Source organism: Rhagoletis zephyria, unplaced genomic scaffold, assembly GCF_001687245.7.
Source record: "Rhagoletis zephyria isolate East Lansing unplaced genomic scaffold, Rhagoletis_zephyria_1.1 Rzeph_scaffold_00573, whole genome shotgun sequence".
Classification (NCBI taxonomy): domain Eukaryota; kingdom Metazoa; phylum Arthropoda; class Insecta; order Diptera; family Tephritidae; genus Rhagoletis; species Rhagoletis zephyria.
In genome coordinates, this window is record NW_016157657.1 from 171,712 (window position 1) to 187,734 (window position 16,023).

At 36.1% G+C, this 16,023-nt stretch overlaps 3 protein-coding genes across 4 annotated transcripts; 2 read left to right on the forward strand and 1 right to left on the reverse strand.

The window, feature by feature from the left end:
• The first annotated feature begins 2,904 nt into the window (after positions 1–2,904).
• On the forward strand, positions 2,905–7,275 carry LOC108360440 (membrane-associated progesterone receptor component 1-like). The gene is made up of 3 exons (XM_017612715.1): positions 2,905–3,486; positions 5,183–5,335; positions 6,486–7,275. Exons 1-3 carry the CDS (start codon positions 3,135–3,137, stop codon positions 6,677–6,679), a joined length of 699 nt encoding a protein of 232 aa, XP_017468204.1. The 5' UTR covers positions 2,905–3,134; the 3' UTR covers positions 6,680–7,275.
• A 2,191-nt stretch (positions 7,276–9,466) lies between these two features.
• On the forward strand, positions 9,467–13,268 carry ND-75 (NADH dehydrogenase (ubiquinone) 75 kDa subunit). 2 transcript variants are annotated; one of them, XM_017612716.1, is made up of 9 exons: positions 9,467–9,634; positions 9,840–10,031; positions 10,093–10,424; positions 10,480–10,716; positions 10,791–11,254; positions 11,369–11,700; positions 12,248–12,614; positions 12,679–12,806; positions 12,869–13,268. In XM_017612716.1, exons 2-9 carry the CDS (start codon positions 9,846–9,848, stop codon positions 13,031–13,033), a joined length of 2,211 nt encoding a protein of 736 aa, XP_017468205.1. In that variant the 5' UTR covers positions 9,467–9,634; positions 9,840–9,845; the 3' UTR covers positions 13,034–13,268. The 2 variants fall into 2 exon arrangements, with proteins under 2 accessions (XP_017468205.1, XP_017468206.1); XM_017612717.1 differs by lacking the exon at positions 9,467–9,634 and adding an exon at positions 9,656–9,717.
• Positions 13,269–13,304: 36 nt separating this feature from the next.
• On the reverse strand, positions 13,305–14,680 carry LOC108360443 (uncharacterized). The gene is made up of 2 exons (XM_017612718.1): positions 13,821–14,680; positions 13,305–13,766 (listed from the first exon to the last, which is right to left on the reverse strand). The coding sequence occupies exons 1-2, from the start codon at positions 14,678–14,680 to the stop codon at positions 13,313–13,315; spliced, it is 1,314 nt and encodes a 437-aa protein (XP_017468207.1). The 3' UTR covers positions 13,305–13,312.
• Positions 14,681–16,023: the final 1,343 nt, after the last annotated feature.

The following is a 16,023-nucleotide window of genomic DNA, read 5'->3' on the forward strand; positions in this document are numbered from 1 at the left end:
CGAATTTAGCTTTTCGCGGCGGTCCTTCTGAATGTCAAAATGNATCGCTCAAGTGTGCGCACGTTTGCGGATTCGAAGTTAACAGCCGAATTCGCAACGTATTCGCAACGATGGAATCGCGCTAATGTGCGCTTCGCTTTATCCAATCATACAAGGCGAATTTAGATTTTTGCCGCGGTCCTTCTGAATGTCAAAATGATGTGTTTGTTGTAATATGAATTTGCCTTGTTTACAACAAACACATCATTTTGACATTCAGAAGAATCGCGGCGAAAATCTAAATTCGCCAGTAACACCACCCTGTATAAGTTCACTTAGGTGGTATTATTGGCGTGTTTAGATTTTCGCCGCGGTCCTTCTGAATGTCAAAATGATGTGTTCATTGTAATATGAATTCGCTTTGTTTACAACAAACACATCATTTTGACATTCAGAAGGACCGCGGCAAAAATCTAAATTCGCCTTGTATGATTGGATAAAGCGAAGCGCACATTAGCGCGATTCCATCGTTGCGAATACGTTGCGAATTCGGCTGTTAACTTCGAATCCGCAAACGTGCGCACACTTGAGCGATCGCGTCGATTTCCGATGTACAATTCACTCAATTTTCCCTTTATTTCGTGTATTTTCGCACTCGGCGTGCCCAAATCGTACAAAATACTATTATTACGAACGTTTTTATTAGTTTTTGTACATTACACGTTTTTTTTCTTTGCCTTTATTGCTGTGACACCTTTCTCCTTCTTCTTTGACGCCTTCAAAACGCTGCAAGCCGCGTTTCGAACACGTCAATAAAGAGGAACATTGAATGTTCGAAAAATTCGCAGCGACAGAATCGTGCAAGTGTGCGCTAGCGCATTAAAATGTATGGGTAGCATTGTTGTAATTTTTGGGCTTGCGGATTCGCAACGACAGAATCGCGCCAATGTGCGCTTCGCTTCACACCACCTTGTATTAATTCGCCTTGGCCAACGCCGCCTTGTATAAATTCGCCTTGGCTAATAACGCAATTGGCGATTCTTGCGGGACCTTAACGTTGTAGTTAGCCATGAACGAAAGACACAAGATCACGTAAGAACAAGAGAGTGAAAAAAGTCGATTTTTTAGCGGGTTCTACGCCATCTTGTTTCACTGGAAAACGAGCGAAAAGTAAACAAAGCAAAGAAAACAACGAAAACCAAAATTTGCCAAAATTATTGTCAGCCACTTTAAACGCACAATTTAGGAAAAAAACGATGCAACAAAATGCTTTAAAATGTGTTGTCATGTTGAATAAACTCTTCTTTACTTGAATAAAAGTGTAAAATAGTGGTGCTTGTGATGTAAACAAACGCTCAGCTGACGAACCCGCTTTCGCAAACTTTTTTCTCAAAACCAGTTACAAATACAACGTCGCGTTCTTACGTGATCTTGTATTTTTGGTTCATGTAGTTAACCACTCTGCGTTTGCGACTAAATGCTCCATTAATGTTATTAGGACGACATCTTGCGGTAGCGCGTTCCTAACGTCAATATAAATTTTTCATCAATGCCACAATATAACCAGTAAACAACCTTCGGTGAATTTGGCGACTGCCTTCCTCGGGGATGAATATGATAGGGATGAAATTATTGGTACACACGCCTTCCAAGCACGTAGGGTTGCTTTTAAGAAACACAAAATAATTAACTTCAAATAGTTTCAAAAAGTATAGTGTAAAACGAAATTTATTGAATAATTCCACATAAAATGGTATACATGACTCATTTTCTAAACGATTTAAATAAAACGCATTTCATAACCTTTTTTGAGCAAACGACATTTGCGAATTGGTAGAAAAGTACTACGGATTTTAAATTTTTGTTAACTATGAGGTGAATGAAAATTTTCAACCCGGCCTGACGGTTTTGAAGAATTTTTTTTTCTAATTTTATTACTAAGGCGTCTAATAAATGCATGACTGCAGTAAAGACAAGTCTTGTTTATATAATTTCTGATTTTAATTGCTCAAATTCTTTTCACCAGAGCAACTGTCAAAACTTTCAGCAGTAAAAAGTTGCGAATTAGCACAGCAGAAATGTAAAATTTTCTCGCCATAATAAAAAGTTTTTTCCAACATGGAACTTTTCCAGCTGATAAAAAAGAGAAAATTTGAAAAGACCGAACAAAAATTTCTCGTTGTGAATACGAATGCTATAGTTTTTACCTAGCTCGTGGGACTACGCAAACAGCTTGTAACTATGTATACACATAAAGTTGTTGGCGGTAATAAAGAGTCAAAATCAAAATGGGGAAAAGAACAAAAAGCGTACGTTAGTTGTCAGTTGGCAGCTCGCACGTTGTCTAAATTCTCAAGTAACATAAAATCCACAAAAGAAACATTGCTTGTATTACCATCAATACGCCATGTATAAATTTTAACAACACACAAAAATAGAGCTATCGCACGAGTGTTTGTTTGGTTTTTCAACACCAGTTATAATTTTCTTTTAATAAAATCACGATTTGTCAAATGCTTAAATTTATTTATCTCATAATAATGCAGCACACAACCCTGAAATCTAAGAAAAAGTCTGAGGAAGGCCATTAAATAGCAGCACACAACCCCGTGCCTTCCTCAGGAGTGAATATAACTACAACAACAACGACTACTACAACAACAACCCAAAAAGGTTGGTTACTGTCTATACTGTGATCAATGCGCATTATTTTTATTCAAGGCGAATTTATATAAGGTGGTGTTACTAGCTCAGCTGATTTTGTGTATGTGTTTCGCCGCACGGCTTCTGATATCAAATTGAAAAATTTTGTTTGAATTTCTACACACACTCTTACAGATTTTGACAGTTTATGCCGCCAAAGCAAAAACAAAATACATGTAAATTTTTGTTTTTGTACTCCTGCTATCACCTTATATTAATTCGCCTTGTTTTTATTCTTTTGGGGAGTGTACGTTGAAATTCCTGTCATTTTAGTTAAAAAAATTCATAAAACTTTTACGATTTGCTACGAAATCCACCGAACGCGAGGCAACTGCAAAGATTCGACAAACAGTTAAATATAGCGAATGCGACGATAGAAACAGTGGTGCAAGGGCTCAAGATCAAAGTACGAGTTAGGGAGTAGTGAAAAAAACACGTATTTATTGTACAGCATGGCAGCGTCCACAGGAGCAGCTGACACCAGTGGCCAAGTTGCCGGCGATGAAAAATCTTCGTCCATATTGCTCGGAATTGTGGAAGAGATTATCTACAGCCCCCTGAATTTAGCACTTGTAGCTGTTATCGTATTTCTGTTTTATAAAATCGTAAGGGACCGCTACGAAGTGCCCAGAGAAAAGTCTGGTGATGGTTCACCGCCGGCACCTGAACTTCCAAAATTACGACGCGATTTTACTATACAAGAGCTACGTGCGTATGATGGAAATGGGCCGGATGGACGTATATTAATTGCAGTGAATGGCACCGTGTATGACGTCACAAAGGCAAAACGCTTTTACGGTCCAGGTAAGTGTGAGTGGCGCTTAAAACAGCAACGGAGAAGCATATGTTGAGTATTATTCAAATTAGATTAACTTCCACACGTATGAGCAAACTCATCAAATTATCTTAACAAATTTACCAAACTGAATGAAGCGGCAAGCTGGGTTCGTACATTTTATCAGGTGATGCATTATGCATACTCGCAGGAAATTGTTTTGCTTTCAAATGTATACATATATTCTATTAGTAGATTAAATACATAGTATATTAGTGAATCGATGTTCACATCTTATCATATTTTATCGGCTTAGAAATTAAGATACATAGGTGTATGCATCACTAATAAATTCCTATTCAACAGAATCTTTTTTCCATCGTCTGTAGGTATTTGGCCTCAGACCTCAAACAAATTAGTTGTTTAAACTAGAGAATTTGGGTTGCCTTTTCTTAAAGGGTATGTAGTGATATTCTTTTCTGAACATAAAGCCGAATGCATTCGCAAAAGATAAGATTTTACGTATTTGCGAAATGTTTCACCTTAAATGATCTACAGAAAATTACTCTATTGTAAACGCTATCATATATGTACATTAGGGTGGTCCTTAAATGCAGGATGCAAATTTTTACATCAGATTTCCTAAGCCTCAACCCCTACGTCGATGCTACGAAGATATCACATACAAATGTTAGTCCCGATTGGAAACGGGTAATGCGTGTCGCACAGGCGGCAAAGTTCAGAATCCTCTATGGAGACTCGGGAAAAATTAAATTAACTTTTTTTTTTCATCTAATACCCAAAAACGATACTATCACATATAAATTTTGGTCCCGATTGGAGTCGGTTAAGGCGTGTCGCACAGGGGTCAAAGTTAATCTGAACCCACTCAAAACATCTTAACCGACGGCAATCGGGACCAAAATTTACATGTGATATCTTCGAATTTAGAATAAATGAAAAAAATATTTGTTTATTTTTCGTGTCTCCGTAGAGGCATTTTGACCCCTTGCGACACGCCTTAACCGACTCCAATCGGGACCAAAATTTATACACACTCATTTTTAACTAGAAAAATCTAAAAGTATTTATATTATAATTTAATTTTTTTTTTTTTGTAATTTAAAGTTACTTCCTAATTCTTTATAAGAAGAATTAATTGGCCAGCAAAATTATTTTATTTGACCTTCAAAAAAAAGAATTCTAAAATCATTGGTAAGTCGTAATTATCTCAGACTTGGGCTAAAAAACTGCATACTAAACTTTGTTCAAAAGATTGTAATTAAAAATTGCTATATTTTAATGAAAAATAGGAGAAATTTCTTTAATTTTGCACAAGGTTTGGAGGTCTGATTTTTGCGGTTTATGTTGTAGAATTAACCATATTTTTATTAAAAATTTGCGAAAAATAAAATAATTAAAAAAACAGTTGTACGCATTGCAAAAAAATCGACTGTAGCATGTATACTGTACGCATGTAGGTACATATGCACCCAAGAATTTTTCGCGTATTCAATAAAGATTGTTAAAACATACATCTGTACATAGTTTATCATCATGTTTTTGTTTTATTTTTAGTCTCTTTTATCACTGTGCTTACACATATATGTACATATATATGCACTCAAGAATATTTTGCGGACTCATTAAAGATTGTTAAAACACACATATGTACATAGTTTGTCCTCATGTTTTTTGTTTTATTTTTAATCTCTTTTATTACAGGTGGGCCATATGCATCGTTCGCTGGGCGAGATGCATCACGAAATTTGGCTACTTTTAATGTTGAACCGAATAATAAAGAGGAGTATGATGATTTGAGTGACTTAAATGCTATGGAAATGGATTCAGTGCGAGAATGGGAGATGCAATTTAAAGGTATTCATAAAAAATATATATTTTTTTTAAGTGGCAAATAATTGTCTCAATACTCCTTTGTCTCAGCGCATTTACATTGCATTGAAGAAAATTAGGTATTTCAATTGTATTACAGGATAAAATCACTACGGTTTTCTATGTCCCACCCGTAACGAAAAAGTTTTAAACTTCATATTCCTCAGTTACTACTTTAGGGATTTTGTATTGCGTTTTTGTTATATAGTCTTATTTAATTTCTTTCTTCTTAGCCACTAAGTGATTACTTTATAGATTTTGAAACTATTCATCGCCCTTGCATCCTTACAATAAAAAACGAAAGCCCCAAAGCTAATCCTTTTTTGCGATTTCCGACGGAAAAGTTGCAGTGGATGGGCTATGGGATGTGGTAAAAGATTCCGCGTGGTCAGCTCGAAATGTCAAGGCAATCAGTACCATCTTAGAGACGGCAGAGAAGTCCATGATAACAGAGGGGTTCTTAACCACAGGTGTGGCATTGCTCCTGGCAGTCCAAAAGTCCATACAGATAATTACCTCGAGAGTTTCAACCAAAAAAATCCACTACCGTTCCTAACTTATAAATTTAATATAATTAAGTTACAAAGCTGATATGAAGCTCCGTTTTATTTTTTGCTTAAAACCCCGAATGAGTATAGTTTTTAGTTTGTTAGTATTGCTGTTTATTTTCTGTATAATAATAAAAGATCGCCTCTTACACATATTTTAGTGTTTGGCCGAGCTTCTCCTCCGATTTGTGGCGTGAGCCTAAATGTTGTGACTAAAAGGGGAGGGACCTACAGTTTTACGCCGACTCCGAACGCCGATTGTATTTTTATGAGAAGCTGTTTTTCATGGCAGAAATACACTCGGAGGTTTGCCTTTGCCTGCCGAGGGCCGAGCGATGCTTCAAGAAGCAGCGTAGTGTTTTTTTGTCCCACTTGTGACAAAAGAAACGAATAAGAATTTTCCATATAAAATATATAAAACATATTAGTAGCTTTATTGAAATGCGCGATCTCTGAGTAGTTTATAGTTGAATTTAAAAGAGAAAGCACCTTTTTACTGTACAAATTTCCCACCCGTGACGATGAAAAACCCCATATATGTATGTCAATTTTATGCCATATGATATGCAATTTGTTCTTGTTTTTAGAAAAATATGATCTGGTAGGCAAATTACTACGCAAAGGTGAGCAACCGACCAACTATGACGACGAGGAGGAAGATTCTAACGAGGGAGTCACTGAAACCATTGCTACTGCCGCCGCATCTGCCACGAACACAAATGTTAATGATGAAGGTGTTCGGAAGCGCGCCGCTAACCCACAAGACGAAGAAGTTAAATAAGTAGTAGTTGTCTCGCGAATTTTTCGTATTGAAACTATTTATAGATTTAAAAAAAAAAATTTAGTTTACTAAAAATGATTTAATTAAACATTGAAAAATTGCTATCGAAAAATGTTTGCTCGCTTATCAGTGCCCCGATTGAAAGATGCAAATTTAAAGACCAGCGAAACCTTAATAGTTTTCAGCATTGATTCTGTTTGGTATTATGCTTACGGTAATGATAAGCTTTTTCTCTTTTGTGAGGTTTGATTTTTCACACGCTTCTTTAATTTGGGATGTGGATGTGTGCGTCAGTTAAATGTTAAATAAAAAACATCACCAGTTTAGAATATAAGTTACTTTGGGGAAGGTGACTGCAACAAATCGGAGATATGTATGGTTCGCAGCTATCAAATTACATATTTACTTAATTTTAGACTTTTCACGTGTTTTATATCTTGGTTTTTGAGATATACCATATTCCAAAAGAGAACATGTACATACATATACTCTACAAGTAAATACATATATTTATAGAAACACAAATAAAACAAAAAATTTTACAAATGTCTAAATAAAAGAAGTTTATCATTCGGAGTAAAACCCCCCAATATCTATTGATTTGTATGGCCCGGAGAAATTTTCACATTGAATGAAGTAATTTAAAACTAAAATTTCAATTTTGAGGTACATATCGCACGTTAAATAATATAGAATGTAACTCAAAATTTAAGTTTTTGGAGATTTCATTATGCAAATAATAAGCTTGATAAGTAGAACATGTTCAGTTTAACAGATAACCAAACTTCCCAGATATGGCGGATATACGTGTCTTTCCATGGGTTTTTGGTATACCAACTGTATGAAATTATAAAACTTTAATTGCGTTTTCCCCCAAAATTTAAATTTAGAAATACTTCGTTATATTATTAAACGTGCGATATACTAAAAAATTAACTAAAAAGTATTTTATGAAATGTTCACAAAATATCACGAATAAGTGAAATATGCATAACCAATATTTTCCATACCAAAAATTCTTACTTCAAAATAAAACTAATTACAGTCAATCAGTAAAGTTATGGTACAGCATTTTTTTTTTTTTGCAGTACGGACAACTGTTTTTTAATTATTTTTTTTTTCGCAATTTTTTTTTATAAAAATATTTGTTAATTCTACAACATAAACCTCAAAAATCAGAGCTCCAAACCAAAATAAATCGAACATTTTTTTATATGGATAAAATGAGCGACACCTTCGACAAAAAAAATTTTCAAAAATCATTGGTAAGTCCTAGCTACCTGAAACTTGCACTTTGTTATACTAAAATTGAATGGGCTAAAAAACTCCATACTCAACTTTTTTCAAAAGAGTGTAATTAAAAAGTGCAATATTTTTGTGAAAATTTGCTGAATTTTCTTTAATTTTGCACAAGGTTTGTAGCTCAGTTTTTAGAGTTTATGTTGTAGAATTATCAATATTTTTATAAAAAAAATGTGCGAAAAATAAAATAATTAAAAAACAGTAGCTGGTATTGTAAAAAAGTCGCCATACCAAAACTTTATTGATAATTTATATTTCGTAATCTGCCTACAAAGATCTAAACAAATAAAGGGGCGAAATATTTAATGCATTTGACCTCGGAAGTTTTGAAAGATGTTGCCGACCAAGCAAATCCACCTGAAAATATTAAACAGAAGCTAAGTCGGTATACTAAATAAGGAGAAGACGTTAGGAACTTGCGTACGCGGGATCTATGGTCCTTGCCAAGCAGGTGACCAATTGGCTTCCGTGGGTGAAGCACGAAATCGCACAAACTATGGTATTCCATTCGCCGCTTTTTTTTATAAACTCAATGCGATTTGAAAGACAAGGGCAAATACCAATTCATGGTAGAGAGTATTCGAATCCGAATGATTTGCTTTTCGAAAACCAATTTTTTCAATCGAATTTTATTCGATACCGATGGCATGATTCGATTATAAACAAACGATTACTAATATTTATCAAAATTTTTTATCGAATTCTGCAATCTGGTCGATGTTCAGACACGAAAACTTTTGTTGCGGAAACTCGAAGCAGACCTGGAAGAAAACAAACGACCGGGAATGTGAAAAGAGATGCGAATAAAATGGTAATCAAAGCTAATGGGCCTCCGCACACTGGACTGGTCAGTCCACCTAAAACTGGTTTTGTGTGGGTAACAGTGCTACACACGACGAACATATCCGCGCACATGTGCGCCAACATGGTCGTTGTCGTTTGCTGCAGACGGCGAGCGGCTCATAAGTGATTTTGTACTAAAAGCGTAAACATGGAAAGGAAAGACGCGGATGATGCAATTGCGCACTTCCTTTTAATTACATTTATTGAAAATCGCTTAAAAATAACTGAAATAAACGACAGCTAAAGTTCAAATAAAGAAAGAGAAAAAACAAAACAGAAATAGCAAACTTCAAAATTACGTACGTCACACACTATTTTCTCAAATCGTTACCTTAATATAGAAAGGCCCTAACTCACTTCGTCGATGAATTAAAAAAAAACCATAACTAACGAAAAATCGAAAAATTCACTTTTTGATTAATTTTGACGCATTTATTGATTTATCAGTCTCCACATCGTTTTATGCAATAAAAAAATGTTCGTCAGTTACGGTTTTTTTACATTTCAGCAACGACAATGGTAACGAAATGCTAATGCAAATGGCTGCTTTTCAACCGGTCAGATCTGTTCTAATTGGTTCATGAAGTTATACGCTATTTCACATACGCAACTTGAACAGTGTGTGTATACGGCCCTTAAGCTTTACGTTGTTTGTGAAAAATCAATCGACAAACTGAAGATTACACTTCATAATCGTTGTATTTGAACTGTCAGTGGACATATGTATTTGGGCAAAATCTCTTCGTAAAAAAAATACAATCGGACGTCTCTGTTATTTTTCTGTCTTCAGAAAACCTTTAAATACCTTTGGTAAGTAGTTTCTTTAACATATTTTGCTCTGCAATTGAGAAAATAAAAAACCAGCGAAACACGCATTATCGGCAATACGCTAGGTAATTTTGAAATTTAAATTGGCCCTTAATCCGTGCATCAGCTTATGTAATTCATGGGACGGAAAAAGTTTTTACTGTAGGAATTTATAAATGTGTTATTGAACTGTTTTAATTTCTTATAGGAAAACATGTTTCGCGCGCCGCTTACCAAGGTCTTACAAGGAAGCTTCGGTTCACCGACACATCGGATTGCAAGTAAAGCGATTCGCACCAGCGCTGTGGTGGCACAAACACCAGCAAAAGCACCAGAAAAAATAGAAGTATTTGTTGATGACGTCCCCGTAAAAGTTTTGCCCGGAACAACTGTCCTGCAGGTGATATTTCTGCGTTATATAAAACTATTTTTATAGCAATATGCGCATATCGATTTTGCAGGCATGTGCTCTGGCCGGTGTAGAAATTCCGCGTTTTTGTTATCATGAACGCCTGGCTGTTGCAGGCAACTGTCGGATGTGTCTGGTTGAAGTAGAAAAAAGTCCTAAGCCAGTAGCAGCATGTGCCATGCCAGTAATGAAGGGTTGGCGCATAAAGACTGACTCGGAAATGACAAGAAAGGCTCGTGAAGGCGTGATGGAATTTCTTCTTATGAATCATCCACTAGATTGTCCAATTTGCGATCAGGGCGGTGAATGCGATCTTCAAGATCAGGCAATGGCGTTTGGATCAGATCGTTCTAGATTTACTGACATAAACCATACCGGCAAAAGGCAGGATTATGAAAAATATTCATTATATGTAAATATGTTCATTTTATTTTAACAGAGCCGTTGAAGATAAAAATCTTGGACCCTTGGTCAAAACTGTCATGACTCGATGCATTCACTGTACACGTTGTGTGCGCTTTGCTTGTGAAGTAGCTGGTGTTGAAGATCTTGGTACGACTGGACGTGGCAATGATATGCAAATAGGAACCTATGTTGAAAAATTATTCCTCTCCGAGCTCTCAGGAAATGTTATCGATTTATGCCCCGTGGGCGCTTTAACAAGCAAACCCTATAGGTAACGCTTATAATGTTTTAATAAATCCATACGTATATAAAAGTAAAATATAATCCTCAAAATCTCTGAAATAGTTTCGTGGCTCGTCCATGGGAAATTCGCAAAGTTAGCAGTATTGATGTTTTGGATGCTATAGGAAGCAATATTGTAGTAAGCACACGTACAAACGAAGTGCTCCGAATCGTGCCACGCGAAAACGAAGATATAAATGAAGAATGGCTTGCTGATAAATCACGTTTCGCCTGCGATGGTTTGAAGCGGCAACGTTTAGTTGCTCCCATGGTTCGTATGCCGAATGGTGAATTACAAGCCGTAGAGTGGGAGGGCGCATTAATATCTGTTGCTAAAGCTATTAAAAACGCCAAAGGCGCTGTATCTGCGGTAGCTGGTCAACTAGCTGATGTTGAAGCTCTTGTTGCTCTAAAAGATTTATTAAACCGAAATGGCGCTGAAACTCTTTGCACGGAACAAAGCTTAAATATTAAAGGCGCCGGTTCAGATTTGCGTTCAAACTATGTTTGCAATTCCACCATAGCAGGTAGGACCATTTACTACTAATACTACTATTAGATTGACGCTTACACATATGTTAGTGTTTGATCGAGTATTTACAACATGTAGAATTTTAATTACTCATTTATTTCGATCCTAGACCTTGAAGAAGCAGACGCTGTCCTACTTATCGGCACTAATCCGCGATATGAAGCTCCCTTAATTAATACACGATTACGCAAATCATACATCAATAATGAAATGGACATTGCTTCTATTGGTCCCAAAATAGATCTGTCATACGACCATGAGAATTTGGGCGAAGACGCTGGTCTAATAAGTCAAATTTGTAGCGGTGGACATCCCTTTTCAAAAATTTTGGAAAGCGCTAAGAAACCTGCAATTATACTCGGAGCAGATTTGTTGGAAAGAGCTGATGCAGCTGGCATACATGCAACTGTGTCTTCATATTGCAAAAAGTTAAATAAACAGGTAAGAGTTAATAATTCCCATGACTGCCGGCAGATCGCCGAACCTTACCAATCATTGTCTGTGTCTGGAGCATAACCCTGCAGCAGGGTTGCTCCACATCTTTCTGCTTTTGGAATGGTGTTGAGCCCAACGCCGGACCAAAAATCAAACTCTACTTTGTTGAAACTGTGGCAACGGATGTAGCCACCTATGAGAAAAGAGTAAAACCAACTGCCCACAACTCGCGCAACACGCCGAAGTGGCTTAGCAACTCTATTATGCTCAACTTAGATTCATCTTATACTACAATATTCAGTATCGAAGGGTGCGCAGGCGATGTCGAGCTTATCAGAATTGAAGACCGTTTTGTAGTAAGTTACTTTAACGGGGACCATGATCTTTGACATTAAACGCTGTCAAATAACCGCAGAATTTATAAATCGATCTCCGAACTATCAGAATCTTATATGGGAAAACCATTCACATGCAATAAAGTTTATCAGCAAACTAAAAAAACAAAAAAAAAAAAAAAAACATTTTAATATATGTGAATTATTTCAATTTATAGGGTTGGAACTCATTTAATGTTCTGCAAAACAGTGCAGGCCAGACTGGTGCTCTTGACGTAGGTTATCAACCCGGCGTTCAAGCTGCCCTAAAGTCTCAGCCAAAAGTTCTCATATTGCTTAATGCTGATGCTGGAAAAATTACTCGAGAAAAGCTACCCAAAGATTGTTATGTTATTTATATTGGACATCATGGCGATAGTGGCGCATCAATTGCTGACGCAGTACTCCCTGGCGCTGCTTATACCGAAAAGCAGGCAACTTTCGTCAATACAGAGGGTCGGGCACAACAAACACTAGCCGCGGTGTCACCACCAGGTATGGCACGTGAAGACTGGAAAATTTTGAGGGCATTGTCCGAGGTTTTAGGTAAGTTTTTAATATAAAATGATGTGGAAATGGAAATACATGTAAATGCATCGATGTTCTTTAGGCACACCTTTGCCTTATGACAGCTTGGATGAATTAAGGAACCGCATCGAAAACATAGCACCACATTTGCTACGTTTGGGAAAATTGGAATCATCGACGTTCGGAGGCTTGAACGAGCAGTTGGGCGTCGTACGTTTATGACCTTTGTATATTTTTCTCTTCTTTATTTGCATGAATTATCTCTTTTTCAGTCAAAGTCAATTGATAATACAAAAATTGACGTGAAGCAAAAGAAATTGCAAGAATATTTTATGACTGATCCCATTTCTCGAGCCTCTCCAACAATGGCTAGATGCGTTCGTGAAGTTTCCGGCGAGGAGGCAAAGGAGCAACATAGAAAGGAAGCTACATGCTAAATATTCAGTGATAAAGGATATAATCAATACTTAGCTACATAATCAGTCTTTAAAACGCTACTGTTAAAATTACGGATTTTATTCTCTCTACAAAACCGAGAAGAACAATTTGTTCGACATTTACTATATTTGTTATTGTCTAAAGCAAGTTTATTTCAAGAAAAAATAGCAACAGTTCAAGAAAGAATATTATAATATATGTATGTATGCAGATAAAAACTAGATAACTAATGAATATGATTTGTGTTTTCAATTGTTATTCAGAACTTTCTTTTCCCATTAATGTCGTTCATATAATAAATTTAAGGATGCCCGGTATTGACTAAAAAAGTTTCGGAAATTAGCTTCATTCGCAGAGTCTGATTCATCAGCAATTTCCATTTTTACAGCTGCTGGCATCTGCGGAAAATCCCTTTCTGTTTCGGTATAATTAGTTTTGAGGTCTTCTTTGATGTTTGATTTGAATTTTATGAACTCTTCCATTGAAATTTCAGTTTCAGTCTCTCGCATGCTACAAATATTCGGATTATTCTCGCTATTAGGTAGGTTATCATTTACATCATCTTCATCGTCGTTATTAAAAATTGGCTCCAAAGTTGAGGACAGATTCAAAGAAGTTAAAGATTGTTGCGAAAGAGATGGGGTCTGTGGTGTTGCCAACCCATAATCTGTCTCCCCAGGTTGAGCCATATCGACCAATAGTTCATTTGAGGAATTATTTTGTTGATTAGGACTAAAAATATGAAATTATTTAAAACTGATATTGAAAAAAATAATAATTTCGTACCATATTTCAGCTACGATTTTTTTTACTTCCATTGAGCCATCTTCGTACATCGGCAAGTAATCTCCAAAGAAATGTAAGACCTGTTCTTTGCCGCAATTTCCATAATAGCCAGCATATTCAGGCCGAAAATCTTCTCCTAAATGCAACACCGAGTCATGGGGATTCTCAAATAAGTCGACAGGTAATTCAATAACTTGCTCTTCTTCCGCTGACGCAACGCCCGCACGACCTAGCCCATCTGATTTAAGGCGGCGTTGTTGAGCTTGAATAGCTGCGCATTCGTCAGAGGCTTGTAACTTCTCTTCCAAAATGCGTGTTTCATTTTGGAAACACAAAATTGTTTGGAAACGTAGCCCACTTTTCTGAATGTTTGATAAACCGCCGTGTGACATAAAACACAGATCACCCAACATTCTATCGGCCACCTGGCGGTACTTCAGTTCCTCGGCTAAGCGCTGTAATTGAACGGTTGTATCTGTCCTAACATTTTTCTCTGCCTTATCAATTTCACCCAAAAGCTGATAGGTATGACGACGAATTTTCGCCAATAAGTCCAGGCGATGTCGTTGGAAGTTTTCGTTCTTATACTGCAATAGTAAGTCCTCTTCCGCTTCCGGTGTGGCGTTCAATCGATCAAATTTGAACTGCTCAAGATGTTCCAGGAATATGGAGCGGTTCTTTATTTTGAATATGGAATGCGTCGAGTTCAAATAGTCCTCAAGTGCTACTAAATCAAGCAATATTACAGTTCCGTCCCGATTCCAACGTAGAAAATCGTAGAAATCCAAATGGACAACTAACCACAATTTGTACGGAAAGGGAAAATTCAAGATGTCTTGCCTTGTAACGAATGAAGACATTTCCGTTGAGCTCCCTATTGGAAGCACAAACGATTCAGCTTGATTTTGCATTTCTCAAAGAAAAATTTCGCAAATTAACAGAATTATTTTTATATATGTATATTTTATTTTTTATTTTTCAAAATAACCTAAACTTACGTGTGAAAAAACGAACGGAAGAGGAAACGCGAAGCCGACTGCAATAGGGTTGCAAACCCTTGAAAATGGTAAATGTTCTATGTGGAGGTTTGGATAAAGCGAAGGCATAATTCGGCTTTAAATGAAAGAAGATTAAATAAAAGCCTCAATTGAAATTTAAGTGTTATTGTTAAAATTTGTGAGAAGTTTTTAAATTTATATCCTTTCGTATTATGTAAGGAATAAATTTAAAAAAAAGTATTACTGATGTCCACTAAACTAGTAGTACTAATAAATGAATCCATATGCATGGATAAAATAAATATGTGAAAAATAAATAAATTACTACATTTCAGTAATCGGTTGTAAACTATTAAAAAATAAAAAGAAGTTGTAATTTTTGTCTATGGAAACGAAAGCGGATAATTCATATTTTGCTACACAAAAACATCGTTCGTGAAGATTAAGTGATTTGGAAAAAATTCATGTTTGAATGCACAAGGGTAAAATAGAGTTCTTTTCAATGTCCCACCAGTTTCATTCATTCAAATGATAGTTACATAAAACTAAGATATCGTTTGATATTAATAAAATTTTATACATTAGTTATCGTTCTATGTTAAAATATATCTTTCGCTGTTGTTTAAGCTCCAACGGCATAGTTATAATTCACAATTGATCACATTCTGGAGTAAAATGTCCCACCAGTCATAATATAATTGCTTTATCGGTGATAAATATGGAAAATCAAAATGGAAGCTGAAAAAAGCACAAAAAAATCGTACGCTACTTGCAAGCTGCAAAATAGATATAAGTTTAAACAATTTCATCAACTCACATAAATAGAGCTTTTCCGCGAGCATTGGTTTAGTTTAAACATCAGATATAATCAGAAATAAAAATTTCCATGTTTGTTTCCAAAACCGCCTAAATGTCATTGTGGCAAAAATGAAATTTGGCAACCCTGAACTCCAGGCAGAGTTTCATACGTCAAATCGTTATTCCAACACAAAATTTTGTAAAATGGCAGATAGATGAAATCAAGGCGTATTTAACAGGGTGGTGTTGGGTCGACAGCTGAGTTTTTCGCCGCGGAGAGCATTACGTCAAAATAATGGCCCGTAGTTATAGTCAAAATAAAGTCGACTCTAAAGTTAAAAGCAGCTTTTTGACATAACTTTCAATGAGATATCTGTCAAAAAACCTGCTTTTAACTTTAGAGTCGA

What these genes read in the sequence shown, in the direction of transcription:
- LOC108360440 (XM_017612715.1), top strand. Translation starts at nt 3,135, where the DNA reads ATGGCAGCGTCCACAGGAGCAGCTGACACCAGTGGCCAAGTTGCCGGC. An exon ending in AAAACGCTTTTACGGTCCAG is followed by an intron (nt 3,487 to 5,182) that starts GTAAGTGTGAGT and finishes CTTTTATTACAG; the next exon opens with GTGGGCCATATGCATCGTTC. An exon ending in ATGGGAGATGCAATTTAAAG is followed by an intron (nt 5,336 to 6,485) that starts GTATTCATAAAA and finishes TCTTGTTTTTAG; the next exon opens with AAAAATATGATCTGGTAGGC.
- ND-75 (XM_017612716.1), top strand. Translation starts at nt 9,846, where the DNA reads ATGTTTCGCGCGCCGCTTACCAAGGTCTTACAAGGAAGCTTCGGTTCA. An exon ending in TTAACAAGCAAACCCTATAG is followed by an intron (nt 10,717 to 10,790) that starts GTAACGCTTATA and finishes TCTCTGAAATAG; the next exon opens with TTTCGTGGCTCGTCCATGGG. An exon ending in GGCATTGTCCGAGGTTTTAG is followed by an intron (nt 12,615 to 12,678) that starts GTAAGTTTTTAA and finishes GATGTTCTTTAG; the next exon opens with GCACACCTTTGCCTTATGAC.
- LOC108360443 (XM_017612718.1), bottom strand. Translation starts at nt 14,680, where the DNA reads ATGTCTTCATTCGTTACAAGGCAAGACATCTTGAATTTTCCCTTTCCG. An exon ending in AAAATCGTAGCTGAAATATG is followed by an intron (nt 13,767 to 13,820) that starts GTACGAAATTAT and finishes TCATATTTTTAG; the next exon opens with TCCTAATCAACAAAATAATT.